The sequence below is a fragment of the Castor canadensis genome, chromosome X (genome assembly GCF_047511655.1).
Source record: "Castor canadensis chromosome X, mCasCan1.hap1v2, whole genome shotgun sequence".
Classification (NCBI taxonomy): domain Eukaryota; kingdom Metazoa; phylum Chordata; class Mammalia; order Rodentia; family Castoridae; genus Castor; species Castor canadensis.
The window spans coordinates 56,743,060-56,770,198 of NC_133405.1; the positions used below are offsets into that span (position 1 = coordinate 56,743,060).

At 35.1% G+C, this 27,139-nt stretch overlaps 1 protein-coding gene across 4 annotated transcripts in view; it reads right to left on the bottom strand.

Moving 5' to 3' along the window:
• The window catches only part of Diaph2 (diaphanous related formin 2), an 879,521-nt gene that overhangs the window by 302,988 nt on the left and 549,394 nt on the right, over nucleotides 1-27,139 (bottom strand). For all 4 annotated transcript variants that reach the window (XM_074062667.1, XM_074062668.1, XM_074062666.1 and 1 more), the window contains one exon: nucleotides 16,263-16,388. In XM_074062667.1, the coding sequence (XP_073918768.1) occupies nucleotides 16,263-16,388 (126 nt within the window). The remainder of the gene's footprint in view (nucleotides 1-16,262; nucleotides 16,389-27,139) is intronic.

The window sequence follows — 27,139 nt, forward strand, 5'->3', positions numbered from 1 at the left end:
ACTTTCTGTGTTCAAGCATAACTTATTTAAAACTGATACTTTCATTTCTTCTAAAGGAAAAGAGTATCAAAACATGTTTTTCCCCCCCTGAAAACATTAAGATATAAATGCAAAGCAGAAACTTACAGAGGAGCTAATAAGTAACAATCATAAGCAAAAAGAGGTTGGAGAAGTGTTAGTATTATTGACCTAAGCACATCTTGGCATTTTATGAAAATGTAACAAACATAAAAAACACATACGAAAAAGAAATAGGGAGGCAGTATATACCATGCACAGTGTGACTGAGTTAACAAAATCATGGAAATCTTTCCTTAATTAACATATCAATAATGTAAATCTCATAACTTGGTATTTTACGCATATGCATGTGCATGCCTACATGCATGCTTACCCCACAAATATTCAAAAGAATTACCAGATATTTATAAACTTACAATTCAAAGACATGATCTTGCAATCAAAATTGATATCTTAAAAAATACCCATTATTTTAACACCTAAACTGCCTGCAGGGTTTCTTCTGTAAGACTAACCCATGGCAGCTGCATTTCATTTTTATTTGAAAAGACTGATTCAGTGTTTTTATAGCTCTCAATTAAGCTGTTTAAATAAAAAAAGTAAATGTTGAAAGAGGAAACCACTGTAGTTAAGCTCCATGTAAACTAGTAATGGGTAAATCTCATGTGGTTTGAAAGTTCGGTTTGGATAAATACCTAAATCTATTCAAACCTCTTTAGCTGAAAAATTCCAGCTCCCACAAGGCCAGTGGAGCTTTAGGTTTTCCACTGAACCTGACATAGATTTTCAAAAATATCTACAGTCAATCCCTAGCTAATAGCAAAAGCAACTTTGGAGGAAAAATTTAACAGAGTTTTTGAAATATACAATGTCCTCAGTATTTGGCTCAATTTGAGATATTTCTAACTCCAACTTTAAAACTCCACTAGGGGAATAAACACAGTAAGACAATGGTCAAGAAACTATAAATGCTGGAAATGCTATTTGGCAAATAATTGTTGAGTTGCTGAACTGCAAAACATTTTAAACACCTGTAGGTAAAGTGGCAAAGATTCATTGTCACTTCTCAGAACCTTTTTTTTTTTTTTTTGCAGTGCTGATGGAATGCATGGTAGGCAAACAATGTACCACTGAGGTACATTCCCAGCCCAGCTTTTGCTTAATTTATTTACTTATTTTGAGATGGGTCTCGTTGCATAGCCCAGGCTGGCCTGAAACTCCCACCCTCTCACCTCAGCATCTGGAATAGCTGGGATTACAGGTATATGCCACAACTCCTGGCTGAATTAATTCTTATCCATGTTTCAACCCTCAACTCAAGATTAACCTTCTCAGAAGAGACCTGATTGACTGATGTGGCATTATACATCTCCTCCGCACTTGCCATGGTTGTGTGTATAGTTCTTTAGAGTCTACCTCTTCCTGCAGATTAAAAATCTCGAAGTTAAACATTTTATCTTTTTGGTTCACCATTGCATTAAAAGTGCTCAGCACATGATAAGTGATGAATCAAAAATATTTATGGAAGGGATGAATCTTCAAAAATATCAATTAGGTACAAGAGTTGATCTGATGTATTATTTGGTCTTCATCCCATTTCCATGGCATACAACTCCTAAAATTCTTGGAATTGCTGAAGTGATGGTATATTTCTCTAGGCTAATGAGTTGAATGATGGCTGGCAGCCTGTTGGTATTTCTGGGTAGTGACTCAAAATACCAAGGCAAGATCAGAAGGTTGTGACTTTCAGTCCCATACTCCAGTCTCCTGGGAGGAGAAAAGGAGGAACGAAGATTAAACTGATCACCAGTGGCCAAGGATTAAATCAATCATGCATATATAAGGAGTGAGACCTTCACAAAAACCCCAGTAGGCCAGGCTTCAGAGAGCTCCTGGAGAGCTGAACACATGGTGGGAGAATGGTTCCTGGAGAGGGCATGGAAGGTCTGTGCTTACCCCCATACCTCGCCCTGTGCATGTCTTCATCTGCATCCTTTCTAATAAACCAGTAAAGGAAAGTAAGTGTTTCCCTGAGTTCAGTGAGCAAGTGTAGCAAATGAGCCAAACCCAAGGTTGGGGAAGTGGGAACCTGATTTACAGCTGGTCTGTCAGAAGCACAGGTAAAACAGTCAGGGGATTGTGGTTGGCATTGAAAGTGCAGGGAGTGTGGGGGTTGAGCGGCAGGGGGAGAGTGTTGGGGAAGGCCACAATCTTGGGACTGAGCCCTCAACTTGTGGGATCTAACACTGTGTCCAGGGAGACAGTGTCAGAATTAATTTGAATGGGAAGAAACCCAGCTTTTTTTTTTTCCCAACACACAGTTAATATGATGGTTTTTCATTATGGAACACTTCAGGGTAGACTTGAGAAGATAAAGAACTTTCACAATTATAAAGCACTATATAAATGCAGGTTGCTGTAAGTGTATTACAATACATACTACCCAAGGCAAAGAAATATCCATGTGCACCATCAGACACACTGATGTACATGCACCTTTCTAATATTGGAAACAGTTCTGACTTACTTGGACCAGTAGTTGGCAGGTAGCAAGTATTATCTCAATGAGGCAGGCACCATGGGGCAGCTGGAAGCAGGAAGAACAAGAATTCTTTCCTTTTCAGTAATTTATAGTCCACCATGGTTCAAAGCCATTAGACCACTATTCTTGACCATTTGCAACTTGAATTTTACCTTCTTTCCCAATAATAGCTCTCACTGCTTTCAGCCAATCAGGGCTACCCGTGACGCTCTGTCAACACATTTTTTGATCTTTATTTCCTCTGGGTCTTTGCTTGTGTCTGTACTGTAACTCTCCATAAAACCTCCCCCCAAGTCTTCAGTCACAAATGATCATCTAGCTGGGTGTGGTGGTGCATGCCTACAATACCAGCACTTAAGGCAGGAGAATCACGAGTTTGAGGCCAGCCAGGGCTACATAGCAAGACCCTATTTCAAAAAAAAAAAGGTAATCTTCCCCTGCTCTGATATGTGAATACTATGCGCACTGAAAACCTCTGTGGATGTACTTGGTTTCATTATTTTATAGCATGAATTTTCCATCATGTATATTATATTTACCATATCCAGTCTTATAATTGCTTGGGTATATTGTTGATTCTGTTTTCTAACTTACATGTTTCTGAAATGAAAGCTCTATGTCTCACTCATTTTTGTGTACCACACAGTCCTAAAGCTTTGTACACAATGCATATCCAGGCATTAAGAATGACTAAATATATGTGTGAGCAAAATGGAAATTTAACAGAGTAGAAGGCAAAATCTCTGTGTCAGTTATATACTGATATATGACTGTTTAGACAGATATGTTACATGGCATTTGAACAATTATTTTTAACATTCTCTGAGTTTAAACTACTTAATCCCATAACATGGAAATTGTGAAACAAAATAAAGTTTAATAATAAGACCTGTTTGTAAATTTTAAAAGCCTATAATATTTATGTTGATTATTCACTTCATATCTTAAATTCTGAATTCTTCAGCCCAATCCAGTCTGGGTGAGTTCCTGGAATGAAAAATTAATATTTTCTTCCATGCTGGGGAAAAAAACCTAGGGCCTCACACATTAGGCTAACACTGTATCATTGAAGTATACCCCCAGATCCCAAATCATTTTTAATATTCATCTAATACAGACATAATTAGTGACTGGTTTTGGTTTAGGTAAAGAAATGAATGAAAGAATGACTTTGAAGTTTCAAAGTCAATTAGAATCACATTTTGGATGACAGATGAGAAGTTGTAGCAAAACATTTTTTTAACTTTGACCTTAAAATAAAATGTCAGTACAGGGCAAATCATGCACTTATTCTTTTCCCAGACATACTGAGCCCTATTATGTGCCAGGCACTGGGAGTACAAAAGATGATTGCCAAAAAGCTAACAATAAACTTCTTGCAGGTAGAGAATATTTTAGCAAGAGTGGACGTTATTTCCTCCATGAAGTTGCCCAAAGTACAATGTCCCTGCCTTGTTAACTATTAATGCATTTATAACAATGCCACACAATTATACTTAGACACTATCTTTTCAGGGTCATATTTCTTATATGTGTTCTCTTAAATGAATGTTAGGCTCCTTCAGACCTCAGAGAATATTTTGCGCTTCATTTTCAGGTTTCAGTTCTGTGGTACCTAGTACAGTGGTAGGAACTGCAGTAGCTGCTTTGCAAATATATCCTTACTGACTAGTAAAAACCTAAGAAACTTATCTGTGAACTTGGAGAAGTGGTTTGTACAACCAGTTCTTAATTATGTGTGCTAAGGAAGATAGTTAATTCAAAACAAAAGATAACATGCTAGTCATTTCCATTTGGTTTTGGAATACATTTCCATGCATAACTTTTCATTTTGGTCTCTTGGTTGGTTTCACAATACATTTCCAACAAAATAATGAAGTAGTAGCATTAATTTCCCACTATGGCGAAAGCTGGAATGCTGTCTCTACCAGTCAAAAAGATTCTATAGAATAGTGAAACTGTGTATAGCACTATACTCATTAAATCATCTTGAATTGTTCATTGCTATTGTCTCTCTATCAGCTTTATCTCCCTGGCTGCATGCTTCCTTGAAAGCAGGAAATATACCATAATCTTATTTTATAAGTGCCATAGAATTTAGAATATTATCTCTCATAGAGTATGGAAGAATCTTCAAATTTCATTGTTTGTCTTTTCTTCTTTTATACCAAAATGTAAAGTGTAGGAATTCATTTAACATTAAACATCTGGAATTCCTTGAATAATGATGTTTATGCATCCTGTCCTCCATAAGCATTTACTACATCTTGAAGAATGTACCTTTTCTGTATCAGTCTAAAAACAACAACAATAACAAAAACAAACATAGATTATAAAAAAATAAAACCTAGATAAAAGGAAGTTGAATAAAACCAGACCATGAGGTTTATAAAGAACATTTTCCTTTGGGGAAATAATGTATTTCCCATTAATAAGATATTGGGGCAGAAAGGTAAATGAAACTTTTACATAATTTTTCCATTTTATAAACCATTTTTAGCCAGGTATCGTGGCACATGCATGTAATCTCAGCACTGAGGAAGCTGAGGCAGGAATATCACAAGTTGGAGGCCAGCCTTGGCTATGTAGCAAGACCCTAGCTCAAAAACAAAAGTCAAAAAACAGAACATTTTCCATATTACAAGCATGTAAAAAGGCATTATTACACCTAAGCTTAATAAAAACATATGTGTGGTGGACAAGCCAAATATTATTGCTTTGGTTTTACAAAAGGTAACAGCACATCTTTTGTAAGATCACAAAGATCAAGCTGGATCTTAGGTCTGCTGATGTCCAGTCCAAATAGTTTTTCATTCAGATGGATTAAGATAAACACTTTGCATTTGTAAGAACATTAAAGTTTGAAAGTACTTACATATATACGGGGAAAATAAAATGTACAGAGCATTTCTCAAAGGTTTATAAAACTGAATACCTCTAGGTTCTGAGTCGGGACCTTGATAAAGGAATCTAGGTACCAGTAATTGTACAGAGTTGCTATGTGCAAATTTGTTAATGCATTAGCAGATATGAAAAGGCCATTTGCTAAATGTTTGCTTGACGAGGAAAACAGAGGCTGATATCTTCACCTCTGAACCATTTTTATCTCAGTAACTTATGTCGTTTTTCTACTCAGACAACATCAATTGATGACTGGGTTCTATTCTCCTTCTCACTGATGACCTCTTCTGGAAAGCTTGTCTATAGTTCTTTTTTTATTTTTCATTGATTTTCCATTCTCACCATTAGTGAGTCCCTTAGCCTTAAACAAGTAGCTGAGATGTAATCCTTCAAATTTATTATAGCTATAAATGTATGTCTTATGAGGTACGTGTGTATGTACATATATATGTACATATGTATATATATATGTACATTACTATCATCAAAATTCGATAATTCTCAGTAATGATAGTTCCTTTCCATTTCTAACTTTGCTAATGAGTTGGGACAACAGAGTAAGTTATCACCCTATCTTTGTAATACAAGAGACAGCATCATTACATGATTACTAAATACACTGACATGCTTTCTTACATTTCTTTTCAGTCTGTATTATGTAAAGTAAACTTACTTCCTTTACCTTAAAGTTTAAAACCAGGAGAATATGGAATGTTCAATGAAACCATGTTTACTTGTACTTTTCATAAGCTGTATCTGAAGCAGATTTGAGCTAGAGATAAGTGAACAGACTTCTACTATAGAAAAGATATTGATTTGAAGAGTTATACTAGCATCACTGTTATTACCTATGAACTATGTCTGTATAACATATAAAAATGCCCTTCATAATTGAAAATAAACTTCTAGCAAATTTTAAATCCAAGCAAAAGTAAACAAATTTAGATTCATTGTTATCTGTAATTTATGATCTTATAATTACCAAAATGGCTATATCTTTATGTTCTCTAGCATATAGGTACACATACAAAAGCCCATATTGTCTAATTTATTTTTTCAAGCTTCTTTTTTGTATTACTTTGGTATACTATGAATAAATGTCAGAGAAAGGTTTTTAATCTCTTAAAATTTAGCTTCTGGCAAGAATGATGAGAATTTGTCAGGTTGAGAGTACATTAACTCTTTCAGACAAATTAAGTTCTGTTTTATGTTCTGAAAAAGATGATTTCTCAGATGAGTCTCCTGTAGTCTAAAAGGGTTTATGCACCCTTTAACCAAGCAATATATTCTCTTCTCACCATTAGCATCACATACCAAATGTCTATCAATTCCCTGAACAATGTTTGAAAAATGTAGCTCATAGTCTGTGTATTTTCAGGCTGAATTTCAAGCAAGCAATGCTCTTTGCATAGAAAAGTTTAATGCTTACAGATGCTAAAAAACATGCTCCATTCAGAGGATTTCTTAGAATGTGGTTTCTATAAGAAGGGTTGCTAAAAGACAACTTTTGATACCTGCATTTTAAACCAAAACACGATAAAGGACTAACATTTGAAACATGATGTCTTTTGTCAAACTGAGTTCACACCAATATAACAAGCTAATGTGCTTTATTTACTTGCCACAGTGCTGAGTTTGCTATCATTATATAATGAACTATAACCTATTTAAATAAACATTTATTAAGCAGTTAGCTTTTTACAAAGCTTATTGCAGAGTACTCAAAGATAAGTAAAAATCCGTATCTTAAAGAGTTTATTACCCATGTGCAAAACAGACATGCATATAAACAGAGTATAGGCAAGTGAACAAGTACAATAATCAAAGTATTAAAATGTTATGAGAACACAAGGGACAGGGAAATTAATTTTGATTGCTATGATTAGGGAAGGCTTTCTGGAGGAGATGGTATAAGTGAGTAGCTAATTTTTAAATTAGTTTACAATCCTTTCAAAAAGAACATTTTTCCCATTTGAGGGAGAGTGAAAAGGAAAAAATAAAATAATTTCACAGGAACAAATGTTGAATTAATCTCAGATTTACAAACCTTTCTGAATTCAAAGGCAGCATATCATGGTGTACAGCACAAGATTTAAAGTCCAAAAAAACAAAATTTAGATCATAGCCTCAGTAACTGTACTTGTTAATTATGTGATCTCAATCACAAAGTTGAACCTCTGTAGTCTCATATTTAAAATGAGGTTAAAAATAGCAGCTACCTTGGAGACAGCTTGAGGCAGAGGGGTATGTTTATACATATATACACACTTCCTAAACCAACAATCGGAAATCTGAAATGCAATAAGTTCTGGAATATTTTGACAGCCGACATGATACCACAAGCGGAAAATTCCATACCTGACCTTATGTGATGGGTCACAGTAAAAATGCAGGAATATTTAAAATACTTTGTAAGATTAACCTTAGGCTATATGCGTAAAATATATATGAAACAAGTAAATTTCATGTTTAGACTTGGGTCCCACCCCCAAGATATATCACTTTATATATACATAAATGTTCCAAAATGGAAAAAAACCTTCTGAACTACAAAACACTTCTGGTCCCAAGCATTTCAGTTAAGAGATACTAAATTCTAACACTCTAGCACTCTCTGTCTCTTTCGCTCTGTCTCTGTGTGTGTGCATGTGTGCGCGCATGTACTGTATATATCTTCCTAATGTACTGACTGGGACATGACAGTCACTGAAGAATGAAAAGGCTCTTGCCAATTAACCTCTAAGTTCTTTCTGACTAAGCCTCACCTTTGGGCACTGTCTTTGGTCCTGAATATCCTAGTTCTATCAAGAATTCTGCTGGGTCAGATCAGTGGAAATATCTCACATTTGGTGTCTGATCACTACCCATATCTGACCAAATTTCTCATTTTCAAATCTCTCATTTCCCACCTTCCATTTCATAGTACCCCAGGGTATCATTAGCAAGAATTCTATCAAGTCTCATTAGCCAAAATCTCCAAATCCTTAATATCTCCTTTTAATAATTTTCTGTCCATTGACTGCTACCCTTTTCCATGGCTACAAATTCCCAATTGTGCTAGTGTTCAGAATGTGGCCTAGGGAAGGGGGGAGAAATGACCCAAACATTATATGCATATATGAATAAAAGAAAAAAAAACAGAATGTGCCCTAGTTGTTATACTGAGTTCTCTCTTCCCTTACTGCAATGGTTCTTGAATGAAATTTATCTTCACCACTTTAAATTTCATCTGGCTCTGATTCTCTTGGATAATTGCTAGTATTACTATTTTTATTTTTATCATGAATGAGTATACCTTCTACTTTAGTTCAATGTGCAACTAATTGAACTAAAAATTCCCAATACCATTATGAATAATGTATATTTCTGTGAATGCTAAGATAGATATTTACCTATCTATTTATATTGTGGTACTGGAGATAAAACTCAGGTCCTTCTGTAGGCTGGTCAAGTACTCTACCACTGAGCTATATTCCCAGCCCAAGAATCTTCCCTTTAAAAGAAGCAGTATTTTCCCATTTTGTTTTTGAAAACAATTTTTTTTCAGTGTTTGCATTATCTCCATTACTGACCATGCCTTCCCCTTTTTAAAATATCCTATACCCTCCCCTACACAAGCAGCCACATAAAAAAATTGATACTTTGAACTTCCTAATTTTCTAAGTTTGAGACCAGTAGGTCATAGAAGGTAAGGATAGAGAGTCAGAAGTGGTGAACTTCCCTCTAGTCTAGTCTGAAGTTTGTAATTTTTCTTTGGGAGCCAGAAGAAAATGGCCTGGGTTAAAAAAAAAAGGGTTGGGGGAGGAAGGAAGGAAGTAGGGAGGGAAGGAAGAAGGGAAGGGAAGGAGAGAGGGAGGCAGGGAGGGACGAAAGAAGAGAAGGAAGGAAAAAGCTTTATTCTTTGTTTCGTTTTCAATTTTATATGATATTTACAAAACCTGTTATTGGCACGTTCTTGAAGGTGATAAAGTGTTACTTATAGTTCAATAATAACTCTGAATTTTCATCTATTTTACATTATTCTCTTAATAAACAATGCTGGAATGAAAATTAACATAATGGCAGTGCTATGGAGACCCTGCATCTGTTTTTGAATTGTCTGGGAAGGACAATGTGCTTCCTTAGTAACTGAATTTGTAACTACTCCAAATGACTCTCCCTCATACTTGAGGAAGTCCCAGGTGTTGATAGTTAGTTGACAGGGTGTTAATGACATTAACATTCTGTCAGCTCTTCCTGTCAATGTGTTAATGGTGCTCCTGCTGCTCAGTCACTCCCTGTCCTCCAGTTGGGGAAATGATTTAGCCAGCAGTCAATCAAAAAGCTAAGCTGATTTTGGGCAACAGACAGCCAGGCCATTGACAAAATCTCTGTGAGTAAATGTGGTAAGAAATTTGTCAACAGGATATAAGCAGTAAGATCAACAATGTGATTAATGTGCTTTTTTTAAGACAGTTTAAGATGTTAAGGGTAGACCAGAACACACATTCAAAAGACTAAGAAGCCCTCTTTTAAGAATGGTCTTTTTTCTTGTCTGAAAAAGCTAGGCACAGTAAATAAAAATGACACTGGGGTTGGGGTAAGGAGGGAGGGAGATGCAGTGGGAGAGTGAGCAAGAGAGAGAGCTCAGAAAATAGAAATGGATCACAGAAACTGTAATTCCCCTCCCTCAAGCCATAAAACCCATAAAGGTCACACTCTGAGCTCCTGCCCTTTGTACTGAATAAATGTGAAGGGTGTCCTGCCCCATAGTGGTGGAGGGAAGAAATGTCATATAGAGACAAAGAGTGCCCCCCAGCTCATTAACATTAGTAGATCATGCCAGTTTATGTCCAATTATATTTTTCCATGACGATTCACTTCTTTCATCAGACTTAGCATAAAAATAGGCACTTTTCTCTGGAGTCTTCATTTCTGAAGGCTCCTGTGTTATGTAAGACTTTGGTTAAATAAATTTACTATGCTTTTGCTAATGTATCTTTGGTTGTGGGTGATGTCAACCATCAACCTTGTGATGGGTGAGGAAAAGATACTGAGATTTCTTCCCTACAAAAGAAAAATTATTTTGCAGTTACATTACTGTCAAGAAGACAAAGGCTCCAATGTTGCATATAATGTCAATGTTACATACAATATCAAGTCAAAGAGAAGACAGAAGATTGGCAAGTTCGTTCACAGCATTCTCTCTCACTTCTCTTAAGCATGGGTTATTTTTCAAAGAAAAAAAAAAACAGATGCAGTTCTGAACCTCACCCCACCAATATTTGTAAAAGGTGCCAAATACAGATAAAGACTGTGGAATTCCACGCAACTTTCAAAGATTTAAGAGATTACCTTTAGTAATCAATGAACGAACTACATGGGACTATGGCAAATAGCTTTATGAGTTATTCGTTTTATTCTGATACAACTCTAGCTCACTACAATGATACAGGGACAACTTGTCTATTTTATCATCAGATATGGAAAATATTTCACATTAAATAAATGGGTACATATTTTTTTAAGCCCAAGTATATAAAGTTAGTGTCTGGCACATACTAAACAATGAATAAATGAGAGTGACTATTATCAATATTGTTACTAAAAAAAAAAGTAAAGATTTTATTTCAATTCACTATACAACTTATATATATTACTAGGATTGTAATTAGCATATTAACATGAAGAATACAGATGCTCTTTGACTTCCAGTTTGGCTTACAATTTTTCGACTTTATGATAGGACAAAAGTGCATATACTGATACATACTCAGTAGAAACTGTACTTTGAACCAGGCAAGGTGGTACATGCATGTAATCCCAGCTACTCAGGAGATGGAGATCAGGAGGTTAGGGGCAAAAAGGCCAGTTGGGGGCAAGATGCCATTCCAACAAATAAGCCAGGTATGGTGATGCACGCCTATGATCCCAGATACATGAAAGGCATAGGTGGTAGGATCATGATACCAGGCTGGCTCAGGCAAAAAGTGAGACCTTGTCTGAAAAATATCCTGAAAGCAAAAGGGTTGAGGGTGTGGCTCAAGTGGCAGAGTGCTTGCATAGCAAGGCCCTGGCTGAAGCCCCAATACTGCTGCCACTCCCACTTCCAAAAAAGACTCCACAAATTATACTTTGGAATTAAAAAAAAAAATCTCTTCTTGGGCTAGCAATATTCAGTACTATAACTCTCTTACAATGCTGGTCAGCCACAGTCAGCTTGGCACTAGCCAGGCAATTAGGAAGGCAAACAACCAATCTTCTACAGTGTAGAAGATACTACTACTAGTACTGTACTACTACTACTGATATTCACTAAGTTACATGAGATATCAACACTTTGTTATAAAATACTTATTATTGGATGATTTTAACAAAATATAGGTGAATGTCAATGTTCTAATCATGTTTACAGAAGGCTCCACTAAGGTTTGATGTTTGGTAAGTTAGGTATATTAATTGTATATCTGATTTATGATTGTTTTATTGGTTTACCTGGATATAACCTCATCCTAAATCAAAGAATAGCTGTACTAAGAATGTTTTATTTAAAAAATCAGGATAATAGCACTAATTTCCCCCACATGGTTATTAAGATTGTTTTTTCTTTTTTTTCCCCATTTTTATTAGGATATGTTTGCTGGACAGGAAGGATTCATTGTGACAATTCCAAACAGGCTTATGTTGTACATTGGTTACATTGCCCCCACCATCTTCCCCGCCCCCCAACCCCATCCCTGTGCCATTTAAAGCAATTGCAAGAGGTTTCATCATTCTAGTTTGTATATGTATATGAAACCCATCAACCATATTCCTTCAGAATGTGTATTTCAACATATATAGTGTTATTATATCCATTTGTAGATAAACTCCTTTTATTCTAGGACTTTCATCCTATGATTTATGTAAGAAATTTCCCCTTTTCTTCCTGTTTTGTAATCGTATAAAGTTGTTTATCTATTTTGTTCTTTCCATTCATGGAGTATAGGAAATGCTACCTCCAAATATGGCACCTGAGTTTCTTTGTCCTGTTGCTATAACAAAATACTTTAGACTAGTGATTTATATATCATAGGAATTTCTCACAACTCTAGAGACTGGGAAGTCTTGGATCAAGGCACCAGCAGATTTAGTGTCTGGTGGAAGAACCTTGTACCCTTTTGGTGAGTTCTTCCATGGCAGAAAAGAACACAGAGGGGTACTGAACTCTTTCTTTCTGGTGTTTTTATAAGGAATTAATTCCATCCCTCACAGCTTAATAACTTCCTGAAGGCCCTGCCCATTTATACTGTTATACTGCAGATTAAGTTTCAATAAAAATTTTGGAGGGGAATGCAAATATTCGAAACATAGCGTTTGGCATGAGTGTTTTAAACTGAAGAAAATCTCCTCTCTCCTAAAGTACATCAGAGAAACTATAACTCCCCTCACCCTATCTTCCCAGAAGCACACCATAAACACTAGGCGTGTTTATTTTCTGGCCTTCCTCCTTCTGTCTGTCATGTGATATATCCTGCCCTCTATGCAGAGGGAAGGAATGTCATTTAGAGAAGTCAAGAAGTATCTGAACAAACAGATCTTGCTAAGTCATCCCCTGTGCACCCCCCACACCACTTATTACAACTGGGTCACACACTTTTGTCCTCAAATCATACTTCTGCACACCTGTCTGTAGAAATAGAGTTTTCCTGTGTCTTTGGGTCTTTGTATCTGAAGGCTCATGTAAAACTTGTATTAAATAAATATCTATGCTTTTCTTCTGCTATTTTGTTTTGTTGCAGGAATGTCAGACATTCTTGCAATGGGGGAGAAAAGAAACCCATTTTCCCCTTCACTATCTATTTTCGTCTGAGTCAGAATAAGCAACCAATTTTGGACAGAAAAAGAAGACAAAGGTAATGGGTTTGCTTTTAAAACCACTGGCTTCAGGTGCCTGGCAACTCCATTCACATGAGAGCTTTTCTTTTTATTCTGTTTTTTGGGAGGTTTTGGTCATTTTTTTGAGAATTACTTTAAAAGGTGTGGACTATTGCTTCTAAAACCGATTATACCTTTTTAAAGGCATGCTCTAAAAAGGTGATTCAATGTTACTTAAGTTCCTGAGTTGACTTATATGATAAAAAGTTTTTAACGATAAGCACAACCTGTTACTGCCTGAGAATGTCTTTTTTGGTATGTTAAGTAAAAGTGGGGGGGCCCGGGGTTATGGTGATCATCATTGTCTCTAGCTATAATAATTCTGTGATTCACAAAACATTTATTGAGCATCTACAGTGTGCTAGGTGGTGGGCATTGTGATGGGTATATGGTAATTAACAAATCATATATGATCTCTGCTATGGGGACAGCAAAACAGACAGCATGTAAATGCCAGACTGTTAAACAGAATGAGGTCAAGCTTTCTATTGCATGCACTACAGTACTTTAATGATCTGGCAATGCCTAGCATACTATAAGTGTTCAGCCAATATGGTAAAAGAGTAAGGGTGACCATAAGGTGCTGTTGGACATAGCCCAACCTGGGGATTTCAAGTTTAACCTGCAGATTCAGTTTCTCTGTGGCCTTAATGTAATTGCTCCTAACTATAGCCTATTGCTATTTTTGAATCCCATAGATGTGAGAGTGCTATGTAGTTTTTGAACTTGGTCCTCTTAGACAGATTACTGTTTAAGTAGGTAAGGTTGCCTTCAGGAAAACTACTCCCATACCTGGACCCATAGTTATTCAATTTAAAGGACCAGTGACCTGAAGCAAAATAATTTATTGGCATGGGGTAGAAACATTGGAAAGATCATCCAAATCCTATACTAGAAATGGAAACACGGTTCTAATTTTATAGCAGGATCAAGTATCCCATAGAAAAATGTCTTTTTTTCCTCTTTTTGAATGGCCAGAAGGGTAGAAAAAATATTAAGTAGGCATTAGAACTCAAGTAACATATGATGATTATGCATTTTGTCTCTTTCTGGAAGATTGAAACTCTGAATGTGTGCCCAAGGAGTCTTCAAGAGCAAGAATAATATTAGTAATAGTTTTACTGCTATAATTCATTAATTTATAATTTTAACTAATGCAACTCAATAAAAGAAAACTTTTTCTCTGAAATAAATTGCTGATATTTTGGGTTTTTAAATATGATATGCAAAGTAACAGCCCTATACATTTTAATATAGTTTTCAATCTCCTTGTGGACAAATAGTCACACTTTAGTGGCACTTAAATGAAGAATAGCTGTTCATCTGTAACATACAGATACAGAAGGCTCTGGATTTTCATTTTAAAGTGCTTAATTACCTGCATAAAGAGAAAAATAAAATAAGGAGACCAAGCCAAGTTCATGAAGGTTTGAAATTACTTTTCTTTTTTCTAAATGAGCTACAAAGAATCAGTGTTGCAAGCTGTTGTGTGGCCAAAAGCCAACTGTAGAAGAAAATGTTCAAAAGAACAAGGGGATCAGGAATTAGATTAAAAAATATGAGGTAAGGACCAAAATCAAAAGGTGAAAAAAGCAGGTTGTGTTTCTGTCTACAAAATAATATGACATTGTTGGATTTAAAAAAATCTAATAAACAATAAAGTGAAATCTTCACATTAAGTATCCCAAGTTGGCCAGTTATGCAACTCAAGATTATTTTTGAGTATTTCCTAACCTCATTCACTTACAAACTTACACTTCTAATATTTCTATTTATGAAAATACTGAGCATCACTAAAGGATCACAGGAACACAGTATTAATTAATGAACCAAAACACAGAGAGTAAAAAATAATTTTTTACATAAATCTAAATTGCATTCTTAAGTAATTCTTGGGTTCAGGACCATAACTTCCAAGTTGGGAAGGAAAGAAGCAGATCAGAGAAGACAATAGGTTTAACCTTGAAATAAGGTGACCCCCATATAGTTGGTGAAGGAATTTACTTATTATCAGATAAAGAATTTACAGTATTTATTCCCTCTAGAGATATAAAATGGTGAATCAATCTGCAGTTCAAGATATTTATTTAAACCCAGAGGAGGAGGATATAGCTTTAACTTTTGAAAACCAAAATATATGTCAGCTTTAATGTAGATTATCTTCAGACACCAGCTTTAACATTACACAATTCAAGATAAATGCTGTTTCTTGAGTACTTCTTTCATATATTTCTATAACTTATGTAAGTATCCTGCATGGAAAACAGGGGCTTCAATAATGTATTATTTACCAGGAAATGCTTAATGTTATCTATATATACATATAATTATAATTTTAAAAAATATACTACCTACTGACGAATTCATCTATCTATCCATGCATCCATTTATCCTTCACAATCCTCTCAGTGTACTGATATTAGTTATCTTCTGATTGCCCTTCAAAATGTACATGTGCCCTCAGAAAACACACATGCACACATGAAAGAGAAAAGAAAAATCTCAGGGCAAAAAAAAAAATCTTCTAATGTTCATCATTTCCTTTAATCACATGGTTACATAAGGAGATTCTTTGTTTTGTTTTGTTTTGTTTTAGGTCTAATCAAGCCTCGTAAGACTTACCTTGCATAACTTGTGGGCTTTCAAAAGAAATTCTTCTGTAAGAAATGGCAATTTTTCCGATCTAATGGTTCCCTTGCCTACTCTCCCTGGCTCAAAATATCATGAAACAGAATTTATGCTACTAATATAAAAACAGCATACATTTAAATTTATCCAGACAGTGTATATAGACTAGTAGGTTCACAACTAACCACATAGTAAATACACAGGTAGACAGACAGACAGACAGACAGATACAGAGACTAACACATAAACAAAATGCTTAAATAAAAAAAGGATATCACCATCTTTTCCACAAATTTATCATGATGACTTTCTGCTTTGGGGGATTGCTTGATGCCACGTTCCAGATGAACAATTTGTTCTTCCATTGCTGCAAGGTTGCTCTTGAGAATTTGAGCTGAAACTAAAGAACAATGTGCAAAGCATTTAGAATATTTTACCAGGTGCTCCACAAATCAACTAAAAACAGTATCAGTTAAAGTGCTTTTTAAATGTGGAGAACGGATGCACGAAGTCAATTCACATTTTTCTGAATTACTGCTCATAAAAATTCTACTCACATGAAATAAATGAAAACATGTAATATACCAAATCATCATATTTAATACAGGAATGTCACCGTTTTACTCAGCCATTAGTTCAGATGAACCTATTTGTATTTAAATTTATTGATGGAATTCCTAATATTTCATTCTTTAAAATCTAATGTGAAGATTAAAGAGAAACTAAGGTTCAAAGAGACTTTATCTTATTAATGCATGTTCTTGGCTCTATAAATGATTTAAGGTTAAATTATATAATAGGATCAAATGTTTTTCTTTTGTTGAAACACTTTGATTTTTTATAAACCAATACCTATGGTGAAAGTTCCCATTTTCAGTAGTTTTCATACTCAGCAGAGATGTGGAAAATAACTGTTGATACAGAAAGAGAACTTAGAGCAAACCCCAGTGATTACATACGCACATACACACCCACAAAGCTTCATCATGCTCTCAAACACTATCATTAGTTGCTTTAATCACCCCTAACATTCTTTGTACTTTTCTTTATCTCTCATTGACAGCTAATAATTTCAAGTGTTGTATTCAAACTGCTCTTAAATATACGCACTTTCTAGATTTCTTGTGGTGCATTCCCTTCACAGGGAATATAACTGCCAATTATATCCAAAGGCATGTCTATCAATCCCAATAACATCTGGTACAGTCAAGTTGAAGAAATAAGGTTAAGTGTTAAAACTTGATAGGTAGCCTGTGACACTGGTTGTTAAACCAGGCCTCTGAAACACTGTTCTTTCCATTGAAGATTATGAAACACAAATAGGAAAATATTGCAATTCTTATTTTAAGTAAATTTTTTTCTCATCCAGAGACATATCCACATTACAATGAAAACTTCAAGAGACTGATAAAAATCAACCCCATGACAAATTTCAGCCGGACTATTCTGATAGAAATTCATCACACTGAGCCACACCTTTATAACTCAACAAGAAGAAATCACCTTAAATATACATGGAAGTTCAAGAGATTGAAAATCAAATACCAACACTAAAGACTTTTTTTCTATTAATCTGTCAGTTTAAATAGCTCTGTGCAATTTACTTCCACTTGTTTAGATTTGACAAGTTTGAAAATTATTCTTTATTAGAGAAGTCTAAGAGTTTTGTCTTGCCAAAAATTTGCTAATGGTTCAGCAATGACTGCATGCTTTATTAAAAGGATAAGTTTGCTAGGAAGGAAATCATTCTCCCTGACTTTAAAACTGAGTTTATTCCCTTAGATTCTTCTATAGAGTTTTTCTAATTATTAAAAAGGTTTCTCTTTCCTTACTTGTTTGACTGAAAAGGTGAAGATCTGAAATGGACTAGTTGTGTTATTTGGGGTACAAGAATGTGAGAGGGTCCAAGACAGTACTCTTTTGAAGTATGGCCCTTTGGCACACTGAACAGTTTAAGCTAAAGGAATTTGAGAAATGACAAGTATAGGGGGGTACTTTATGATGTTTCCCAGAAGCAGGTCATAAGACCCTAATGTGAGAGGTATCCTTTTTAAACCCAGAATAAAGGAGCATTCTAATATCCGAAGATAAAGGGACAGAGAGGAATCTGAACAAACAGGCCTTGGTAAATTCTCCCCAGTCTATTATACACAGCTCTTACATTTTCTTTTTCCTACCACATTTTTTTCAGGACTCTACATTCTTCACCAAACCTACTACAGAAAACACTTGGGTTTAATTGTTGTTTGGGTCATTTCCTTATGAATGCTCCCATGTCATATAAAATTTAAATAAATTTGTATTCTTTTATTAATGTGTCTTTTGTTAGTTAAAGAGGCCCCAACCAATGAACCTAAAATGCATTGAAAGAAAAATTATTTTTCCTCCTCTACAGAAGGAATAAACTCATAGTAACTTTCAGCAATAAACAAAATGGACACAAAGGCCACAATAGTAATCATCTAACTAAGAGCAATAATACTACTAGAAATGACATGATGATAACAACTTCATCTTTTACTTGTTCAGTACAGAAATAGCCTAATCAAGTTGTTGTGTACCACAAAAGTATAGATATCTCAAAGAGAGTACTTTTTATTCAATAAAATTACTTTGAACCTAAAGTTCATTTTTGAATAAATCAGTGTTTTTAGAACATCTGTCCTCACCAATTTCACATGTCAAATTCTTAGTCCTCTCTAAATCCTTCCAGATCTGTACTCTAAGTTATCTGTAGTTTCACATGCATGTTTTAAGTGATCTTCCATGTGACTTTTTACCCTGACTTAAAATTTTTCTGTATCATATGCATAAACATATAGACTCCTTTATAAATCTTTAAGCTGCTGCTGGCACTTAGAAGTCATATGGCACTTTGGCATGCTGAGTACTTTGACCTAAAGAGACTAGAAGTCCTCAGAAGCAAATTCTCTCTGATCACCTGTCTTTACATTTCTAGGGTGACAGTTATGAAACCCAGCATTCCTCTTCCCCAAGATGGGTCACAGAAACTAGAACTCCTCTTCTCCAAAGCAAGTCATAGTCTAGAGAAAGCTCACTCTAAGACTCATTTCAGAGGGTGCTGGCCCATACCTGGAGGAAGAATTGTTATACAGAGAGGGCAAGCTGATTCCAAACAGACAGGTTTTATTGAGTTTTCCCCTTCAGTCTTTGAGCATTAGATTATATTCTTATCCAAATCACATTGCTACACAGTGTCAGTTTTTCATCAACCCTAAACCTAAAAAGGGACAGGTTTCCTTGGGTCTTTGGGTCTTTATTTCTGAAGTCCTCCATGTCTTGTATTGATTAAATACATTTGTTATGCCTTCTTTTTGTTAACTTGTCTTGTTATAGGAGTGTTGGCCACGACACTTATGATAGGTAAGGAAAGGGATCACCCCATTCTGATCTTATGTAGAGTTTGGTAATGTTAATGGCAATGGTAAGATACATATCTAATTCTTCTCCTTCACTGTGCTTTATACATAGTACTCACTAAATGTTTATTGAATTAATATGTTTATTTCCAGAAATTTTCCTTCACATTTAAGCTTATGTCAGTTTTAGCAAACAAAAGTGTAGGTGGAGGTAAGATATAATAATAATGACTAGAAGTTACTATACAAATTATTACATAAAGTAAAATAGAACCAGGGAGTTGAAATCTGTCTTGAGATACACATAGAAGGGAAGGTTGTAGAAGATGCTTAGACAAATGGGAAAGTGAGGAAATAGGATAAGAAGAGAAGCAATGAACACTTTATTAGTGCCCATTCTACTCTTATAATTAATTATTAATATTGTTAACCAAACAAAAGAGAATAAAATCTTGGAAATGTAATAATCTGGGAACTCTACCTTACACAAAAATTTATGTAATTAAACAAACAATACCATTATATAAAAGGTTGGCCTGGTGGAGTGGCTCAAGTGTGAGGCCCTGAGTTCAAACTCCAGTACCAAAAAAAAAAAAAAAAAAAAAAAAAGCTAGCTCATTAGGTTTATCTTTACATTGGAAGAATTATATTATCTTTGAGTTAGAAATGACATTAAGGGAAATTTAGAACAGTCTCTGAAATTAGAAAAACTCAGGTTACATGGTGTCATAGTCTGAGTCCCTATAAAACAGAGTATAAGATAGAGTTTACTTTTGCAAGGAAAAGGACATATACTCCCACAAAAAAAGGCATGAGGGAAAAAGGACATTATAAATGTAAAGCAGTGTCTGTAGAACCTGCAGAAGAACATGTTACTGATATATATAGCTATAGGACAGCTGGGTGCAGTGGGAGTGGTCTTAGGAATCAGAAAGGCCTAGGAATCTAGACAATGTCAATTATTAGCAGGGTTATCTTAAGCAAGTGACTTAGTTTCTCTGGGCCTTTACTCCCTAATTTGCAAAAAGAAGATACATTCCTTAAATGTTAGTCATTTGAGGTAAATAACTTAAGAAATAGAAAGTATGTATCATTATACTTGGTACATAATAGGTGATCTATAAATACTCCTTTCATATTTCATTATCCTCCCCTCTATATCCTACCTTCCATAATACAAATTCTACTATATATGTGCCACCAAGAATTAAAGTACTAAAGTTGTAATCTAAGCAAAAGAAAGAAACAAAAAAGAAAGAGAAAACCGGACATTCCATATCTGCTGCCTGCTACCCCTAGCATGGCCTGCCTGAGTTGAATATTGATCATCTTTCTAATCAAGAGAACTAAACTTAGATTACGTTTTCTGTTTATAGGTTTTATAAGGTACATGGAATTTTAGTTCTGGGAGCCAATGACAATTATGTTAATGAAAAGCTGATTTGTTAGAAATATAAGCAAGTTTCAAATTTAAAGAATGTTTTTTAGAAACTAAAACCTGTATAATATTCAATATTTCCTTGGAGACATTTTAAAGTTATTTTGGTTTCTTACACTCAACTAAAGAAACTAAACAAAAAAAGTGTTAGAAATGAATTAACAAATGTTTACCTGCCTGATTGCCGCCCATGAATACATCAAATAATATGATTATTTATTTAACTAGCTCTTTAACCTACCTTACTTTTAACAGTTGAGAGAGAGACAGAGAGAGAGAGAGGGAGAGAGACAGAGAGAAAGATTGAGAGAAGACAGACAGAACGTGATAGAGACACAGAGGAGGGGCATTTTTTATTTTTTATTTTTTACGGAAGGTGGCAGAGAGATGAGGGCACCTGAAGCTCCAAGAATATTTAAGCACCACAGCTGGTTAGAAAAGCTTGTCTTCTGCATAGCCTGAGCCTCAGGGTATATTTTTGTGCCTGTCATTATATTAGTTCACTAATATAAATTAGGGAGTCTTTAATGACAGTGAAACATTTTCTATCTGAGTAAATTCCCACTACAGGCATTTTAAATGATTAGTCAGTCTGGTGGCACTTAATTTTTTTTCTCATTTCATTTATTACATATGCTATTGAATTACTGAATCTGAATTATAACACTAAAAATTAAATTATAGCTATCGGGTTCTTTATTATAGCTTTCTTTCGTGTACTCCATAAATAACCTTTTAAGCTCAGTATGCTCAGTAAGCTCAGTATACTGAGTTATATGTAAAAGAAACTTTTACCACAAATTTTATTTATCCACTTGCTTCAGTTGAAAAATACACATACACTTTTTTTCTTGCCTTCAAACAAATATATGACTGTGGCCTGATCTTTGTTCAAAACATTTTAAGTGACAAAGTTTCTCTAATTCATGATTTTAAGAAAAGTAAAGTATAAGATAAATATTTTAAGTGAGACTTTGAATGGAAGGACTATTCAATTACATAGTGCATTTAAGGAAAAAACCACAGTACTCGGGTGACATTTTCTAGACTGTATTTGGAATGTGTAATTTTATGTAAATATAAAAGCTTTTCCAGGAACTTGTGGATTTTTTCTCTCAATTAAATATTTCTATTAATTTTAACCATTGACAAAGTAACAAAGCTCTTCTTAAATCTTCGCTCTAAGAAAGGCCGAGTTAAAATTTACTCTTGCAAGGCTATATGTGAATAGTCCCAAACATGATTATAAATGCTCTATAATTTTCCTTAACTGAATATATTTAGTTGAAGAATTACTATCAGCTAAGCAGGACACCATTAAAGTGACTTATCCAGAAAGCATGTATAGAAAGGAAAAGGAACATTATAGGCACCCTGAGCAACAGGCACTGTTGTATTCTTTCTCAAGTGCATTTATAAGTTAATAGTTTCATTTTATATGAATGATATACATGGAAATAAAGTAAATGTGTTTATACAATAACAATAGCAAAAACTTATCACTGTGGGCCTCTTTGGCCTTTAAAGAAAATAAATGGTAAATGGCACCCAAATAAGAATTCCTATCATGAAGAAAAAAAGACTGTTGACAATGACTCATCCTCAGGAAAAAAAAAATTGGTTTAAAAAGTTATCTTAATAGAATAGGCAACTTGGACTAGCATTCTTCTTTAAAATTAGTTTTATTAGTGTATGTTAATTATACAAAGTGAGGGTTTCACTGTGATATTTCCATATATGCATATAATGTAGTTTGACTTTGAGACAGGGTCTTGCTATGTAATCCAGGTTGGTCTCAAACTTGTGACCCTCCTGCCTCAAACCTCTTGAGTGCTGGGATCATTGTGACCCACCACACCTGGCATACTACCATTCATATTAAATGAAAATTTAAGATATGTGTCCATAATGCATTCAATAATATCTTCTTCTCCTCTCTAACATGTGACTTAGAGGATAAGATATAGTTTTGCTAACTGGATTCATACTATGATCTGAGAGCAGAGGAACTTTAATATGAAAACTGTGTACATTTCAATTTCTGGGTTCAAGCATTTGTTAAAGTTCTCAGCCTGAAAACATCTTTTTGAAAAAAAAATAATGAAACAGAGCTTCTTTTTTGACCTGCTAATAAAAAGAAAAGAAAGAAAACTTACTAATAACTACTGTAAGGTACAGCTACAGGATAGCCGGGGTAGAAGACTGGGGAGGGAAAAGTGTGCAAGCCTTTAAATAATTATGTGCAGTAAAGAAAATTCTGCAGTCTGGCTACAGCAGCAACAGCAGTGGACAGCTGCCTGAGAAGAATTGCACTCCTATCACCTGCTGTCTCTTCTGCAACTGTTATTCTGCCTGCAGCAAATACTATGTGTGCATTTTCAAATCAAAGACTAAAAACAAACTGAAATCTCCTACTCTTGCTGACAGCCTTAGCTCAAGGACAGGATTGGGAAGTACATGTGCAAGGTGAAGCTTCTATTAAACAATGCTGGATAAAGTCTTGTTCAAATAATTTGTTCTCATTCAGAAGACTAAACATCACCAAAAAAGAATCCTTTTATTAGAGCTCATTTGCTAGCCAGGCATGGTGGTACACACATCTATAATCCCAGCACTCCTGAGGTTGAGGCCAGAGGATTTCAAGTTCAAGGCCAGCCTAGGTTGGGCTACAAAGTGAGACTTTTCAAAAAGAAAAAATAAAATAAAATAAAAAAGCGGTCCTTCACATTTAAATGGGTCAAGTCTTTATTGAGTGGATATTGAGATATTCTGAATTGTCCTTCCCTGAAGAGTTTATTTAAATGGTTGTCAGAACTTTGAAATGAAGATAAATCCTTTATGACAATCCTATATTAAGGTCTTCACTTGTCAAATCTATGCAATGCTTTATTCCTTTACCTTGGAATTAGACTAATAGCCAAAGTAAATATTGTCAAAGGAAGCAACTTAATGACAACAGAAGGGCTTAAAATTGTTTAGTAAAATTATGGAATAAAGTCTGTGGAAAATGTAGACATGCTGATTAAGCCTAGAAGAAATAGAATCCTGATTTAAGAAATCTGAAATTATAACTATAAAACCTGGAATTTTGAGTGTATATTTAATTTTGATATATAATACCTGAGTAAATACTACTGGGAAAATATGTAGAAAACAACTTATATTCAGTATTGCAAGTAACGTTGTGATAAAGCAGGGGTGATATAGTAAGTACCTTTTCAGACCAAGACAACTACATGCTTCGAGAATAAGCATTCACCTAATGGTAACTTTACTAATATTCCCTTGGTTTCAGTATATTATATCCTTAATAAGGTATGAGAAGATCATATGAATTGATAAACCATTTATTTGAATATTTTCTTTCAGATCCTTTTGGGCAAGAATTAAAAACATGTAGATAAGTGTCTTCATAAAGCTGTAATTCTTTATTAAAAGAATGTTAGCCTTCCTGGGAATAGTTTTTGTGAGCATAGACAAATTTTGTATTCCTGATTTCATAAGGGAAGTTAATAGGATTACATGATTTGGCATAGTTATTCTTGTACTTGACAGAGTTTTTCTGGAACAGAGTTTAATGTTTGAAGTCCACAGGTATGTACAAATGTAAAGCCATCAATTTTCATTTAAACTGAACAGAGGTTGTCATGACATCGGTGACATTATGCTGAGGTCATACTGCTGGAGCCATTAGAGTCCATTCCACATTAGTACTCCTGGATTAGCAAGTGTTCTGCTGGGTAACAGGGTTACAGTTCAGACAAAAGTTGCTTGACAGGATATATTAACCCTGTGGTTGCATTTTTCTTACACATTAACTGACTGTGGATACTATTAGGATTACTACATGCCCAGAAACATGACAGTGGCAATGCAAACTAAAGCAATTAGTGGAATAAAATTGTGACAGTTTTCTAAGTTTCTCATTACTATAGTTGGTCCCTAGATAAAGCAAATCTCAGTTAGTCACCTGGATGCTATCATCTTATCTCATAAATTTCATATTTTAAAGTTATTTTGCCTAGTAACCAAACAATGGATTGAAAAGGTTTGAGAGGCAGATAGGGCCTTATAGGCCATGATACAAAGTTTGTGTGTCATCCTAAGTGCAGTAAGAAAGCACTGAGGGCTTTGAACAGAGCTGATTAAACTTACTTTTTTTGTGGTGCTGAGATTTGAACACAGAGATTTGTATTTGTGAGGCAGGTGCCCTACCACTTGAGCCTTTCTGCAGTCCTTTATGCTCTGGTTATTCTGGAGATAGGAACTCACTTTTTGCCCAGGTTCGCCTGAACCTCAATCCTCATATTTTAAACTTCCTGCTTTCAATGGAATAACAGGCATGCACCACCACTCCCTGCCTTTTTCACTGAGATAGGGTCTAATTTTTTGTCCCTGCTGTCCTGGAACTGTGATCCTCCTGATCTCAGCCTCCCATATAGCTTGGGATAACAGGCATGAGCCACCGGTGCCCAGCTTAAACTTACGTTTTAAAAAAGATAACTGCCACTTACATAGAAAATGGTGGGAGGTGGGAAGGGTCAAGAATGGAAATAGGGAGAACAGTTAGAAAACAATTATTGTAACCTACATAGGAGATGAAGTGGCTTGGATTAGATGACTAAAGATGGCAGCAATATGTATTTTAGAGGTATAGCTGATTGAACCTCAGGCAGATGAAATGTGAGAGGCAAGGAAGAGGAAGCTAGAATGATTCCTGACTGGCGGTGTGGCTCAAGCAGTAGAGCACTTGCTTTTCAAGTGTGAAGTCAGCCCCGAGTTCAAACCCTAGGCACACACACACACACACACACACACACACACACACACACACACACAGAGAGAGAAAGGCTTTGGAAGAATGATTCCTGTATTTTTGACACCAACAAGAGAAACACAAAAGTCTGGAGGGGAGATTGGTGGGCAAAGATTGAGGGTTCAGGTCTACTATATTTCAAATATACAAACTATTCAAATTAACATTTCAAACAGGCAGCTGAATAGAAAAGCAGAATTAAAGGTCTGATCAGGACACAGGAAATAGGAAGGCATTTGCATATAGAACCCGCTTCAGAGTAGTTACATTAGTTCATTACATTGCTATGATATAATTTAGTCTACAGTTAGTTTTCTGGCTACATAAATCTAGGTAATAATTCCTGCATCCCTGACTCATTTCAAGTATAAACATTTCTAGCTGCTGGTGAAGGTCATTTTCCTCTGGGCTATGCTTCTAATTTATTTGTACTTTTCCTCTTTATTCTGCCTTTCCCTGGGTTACTCTTACACTTGCACAAGTACCATAGGTATTTCTATTAAGACTTTTTTCCTCCTCCAAAAGTCTTGCTATTTCACGTCTCTGGAAACAAATGTTGCCAATAACAACCAGGAAGATAACTGCATTTGCAGGTGAAGGGAGTTCATTAAATGAAAAACTTTCAAGCCCTGTAAAATATGAAAATATGTGCCAGAATCTCACCCAAATGTAGGAGGAGAAACTTGAAAGACTCTATTGTTTCTTCATTCATAAGGTACATAATGGCATATGAACTCTGGTACTAAGTGAAGGAGTTAAGAGTGGCTAAGCCAATAAAAGTCAGTGTTTGTTTCACACCATTCTTTGGACCCTCCCTCTCTTCCACTGACTCAACTTGAGATATTCAGTAACATGTCATCTTCCCAGTTGTCCTTCTATAATCTTTTTTAGGGTATATACATTTCTCATTCTCGAGTTGGTTTTCTTTGAACAGTCATTACAATTAACTGAGTTTATATTAGTGAACTGTTTTGTTTGTGCATTCATGTTAAGGCAAAGAGCAATGCTTATCTATACTTTAATCAATTTGGAGCAATATGGTTACCACTACTGAGTATACTGAGTATAAGGGGATACTGTCCACATCTGCTGTTGATCCACAGCAGTCTGTCTTTAGAGAAACTCACCTTTTTTTCTTTAAGAATTTGACTTTCTATCAAATTCCAAAGGTCCATCAACACCACATCAATCAGAAGTTACATTTGTCATAATAATCTCTAGTTTGGGGTATGTGAAAATAAAGACATAATAATTATGGAACATTTCATCCAGATTATTTTGCTAATATTTTCAGTATCCTCTATGGGGTCCGTAATGGATAAAAGAAAAATCTCAAATCCATCCAAATGACAATTACTTTCAACCTGGGACAGCTAGAAATTAATATTAATTATGTGGGTCTATCAATATCTCACCAAATTTGAAAGCACCTACTATTTCAGTATTAAATATGGTTGGCTATTTAAAAGTTGCGGAATAACATTTCTTACGGATATGATCAGAGGAAATTCCATGCA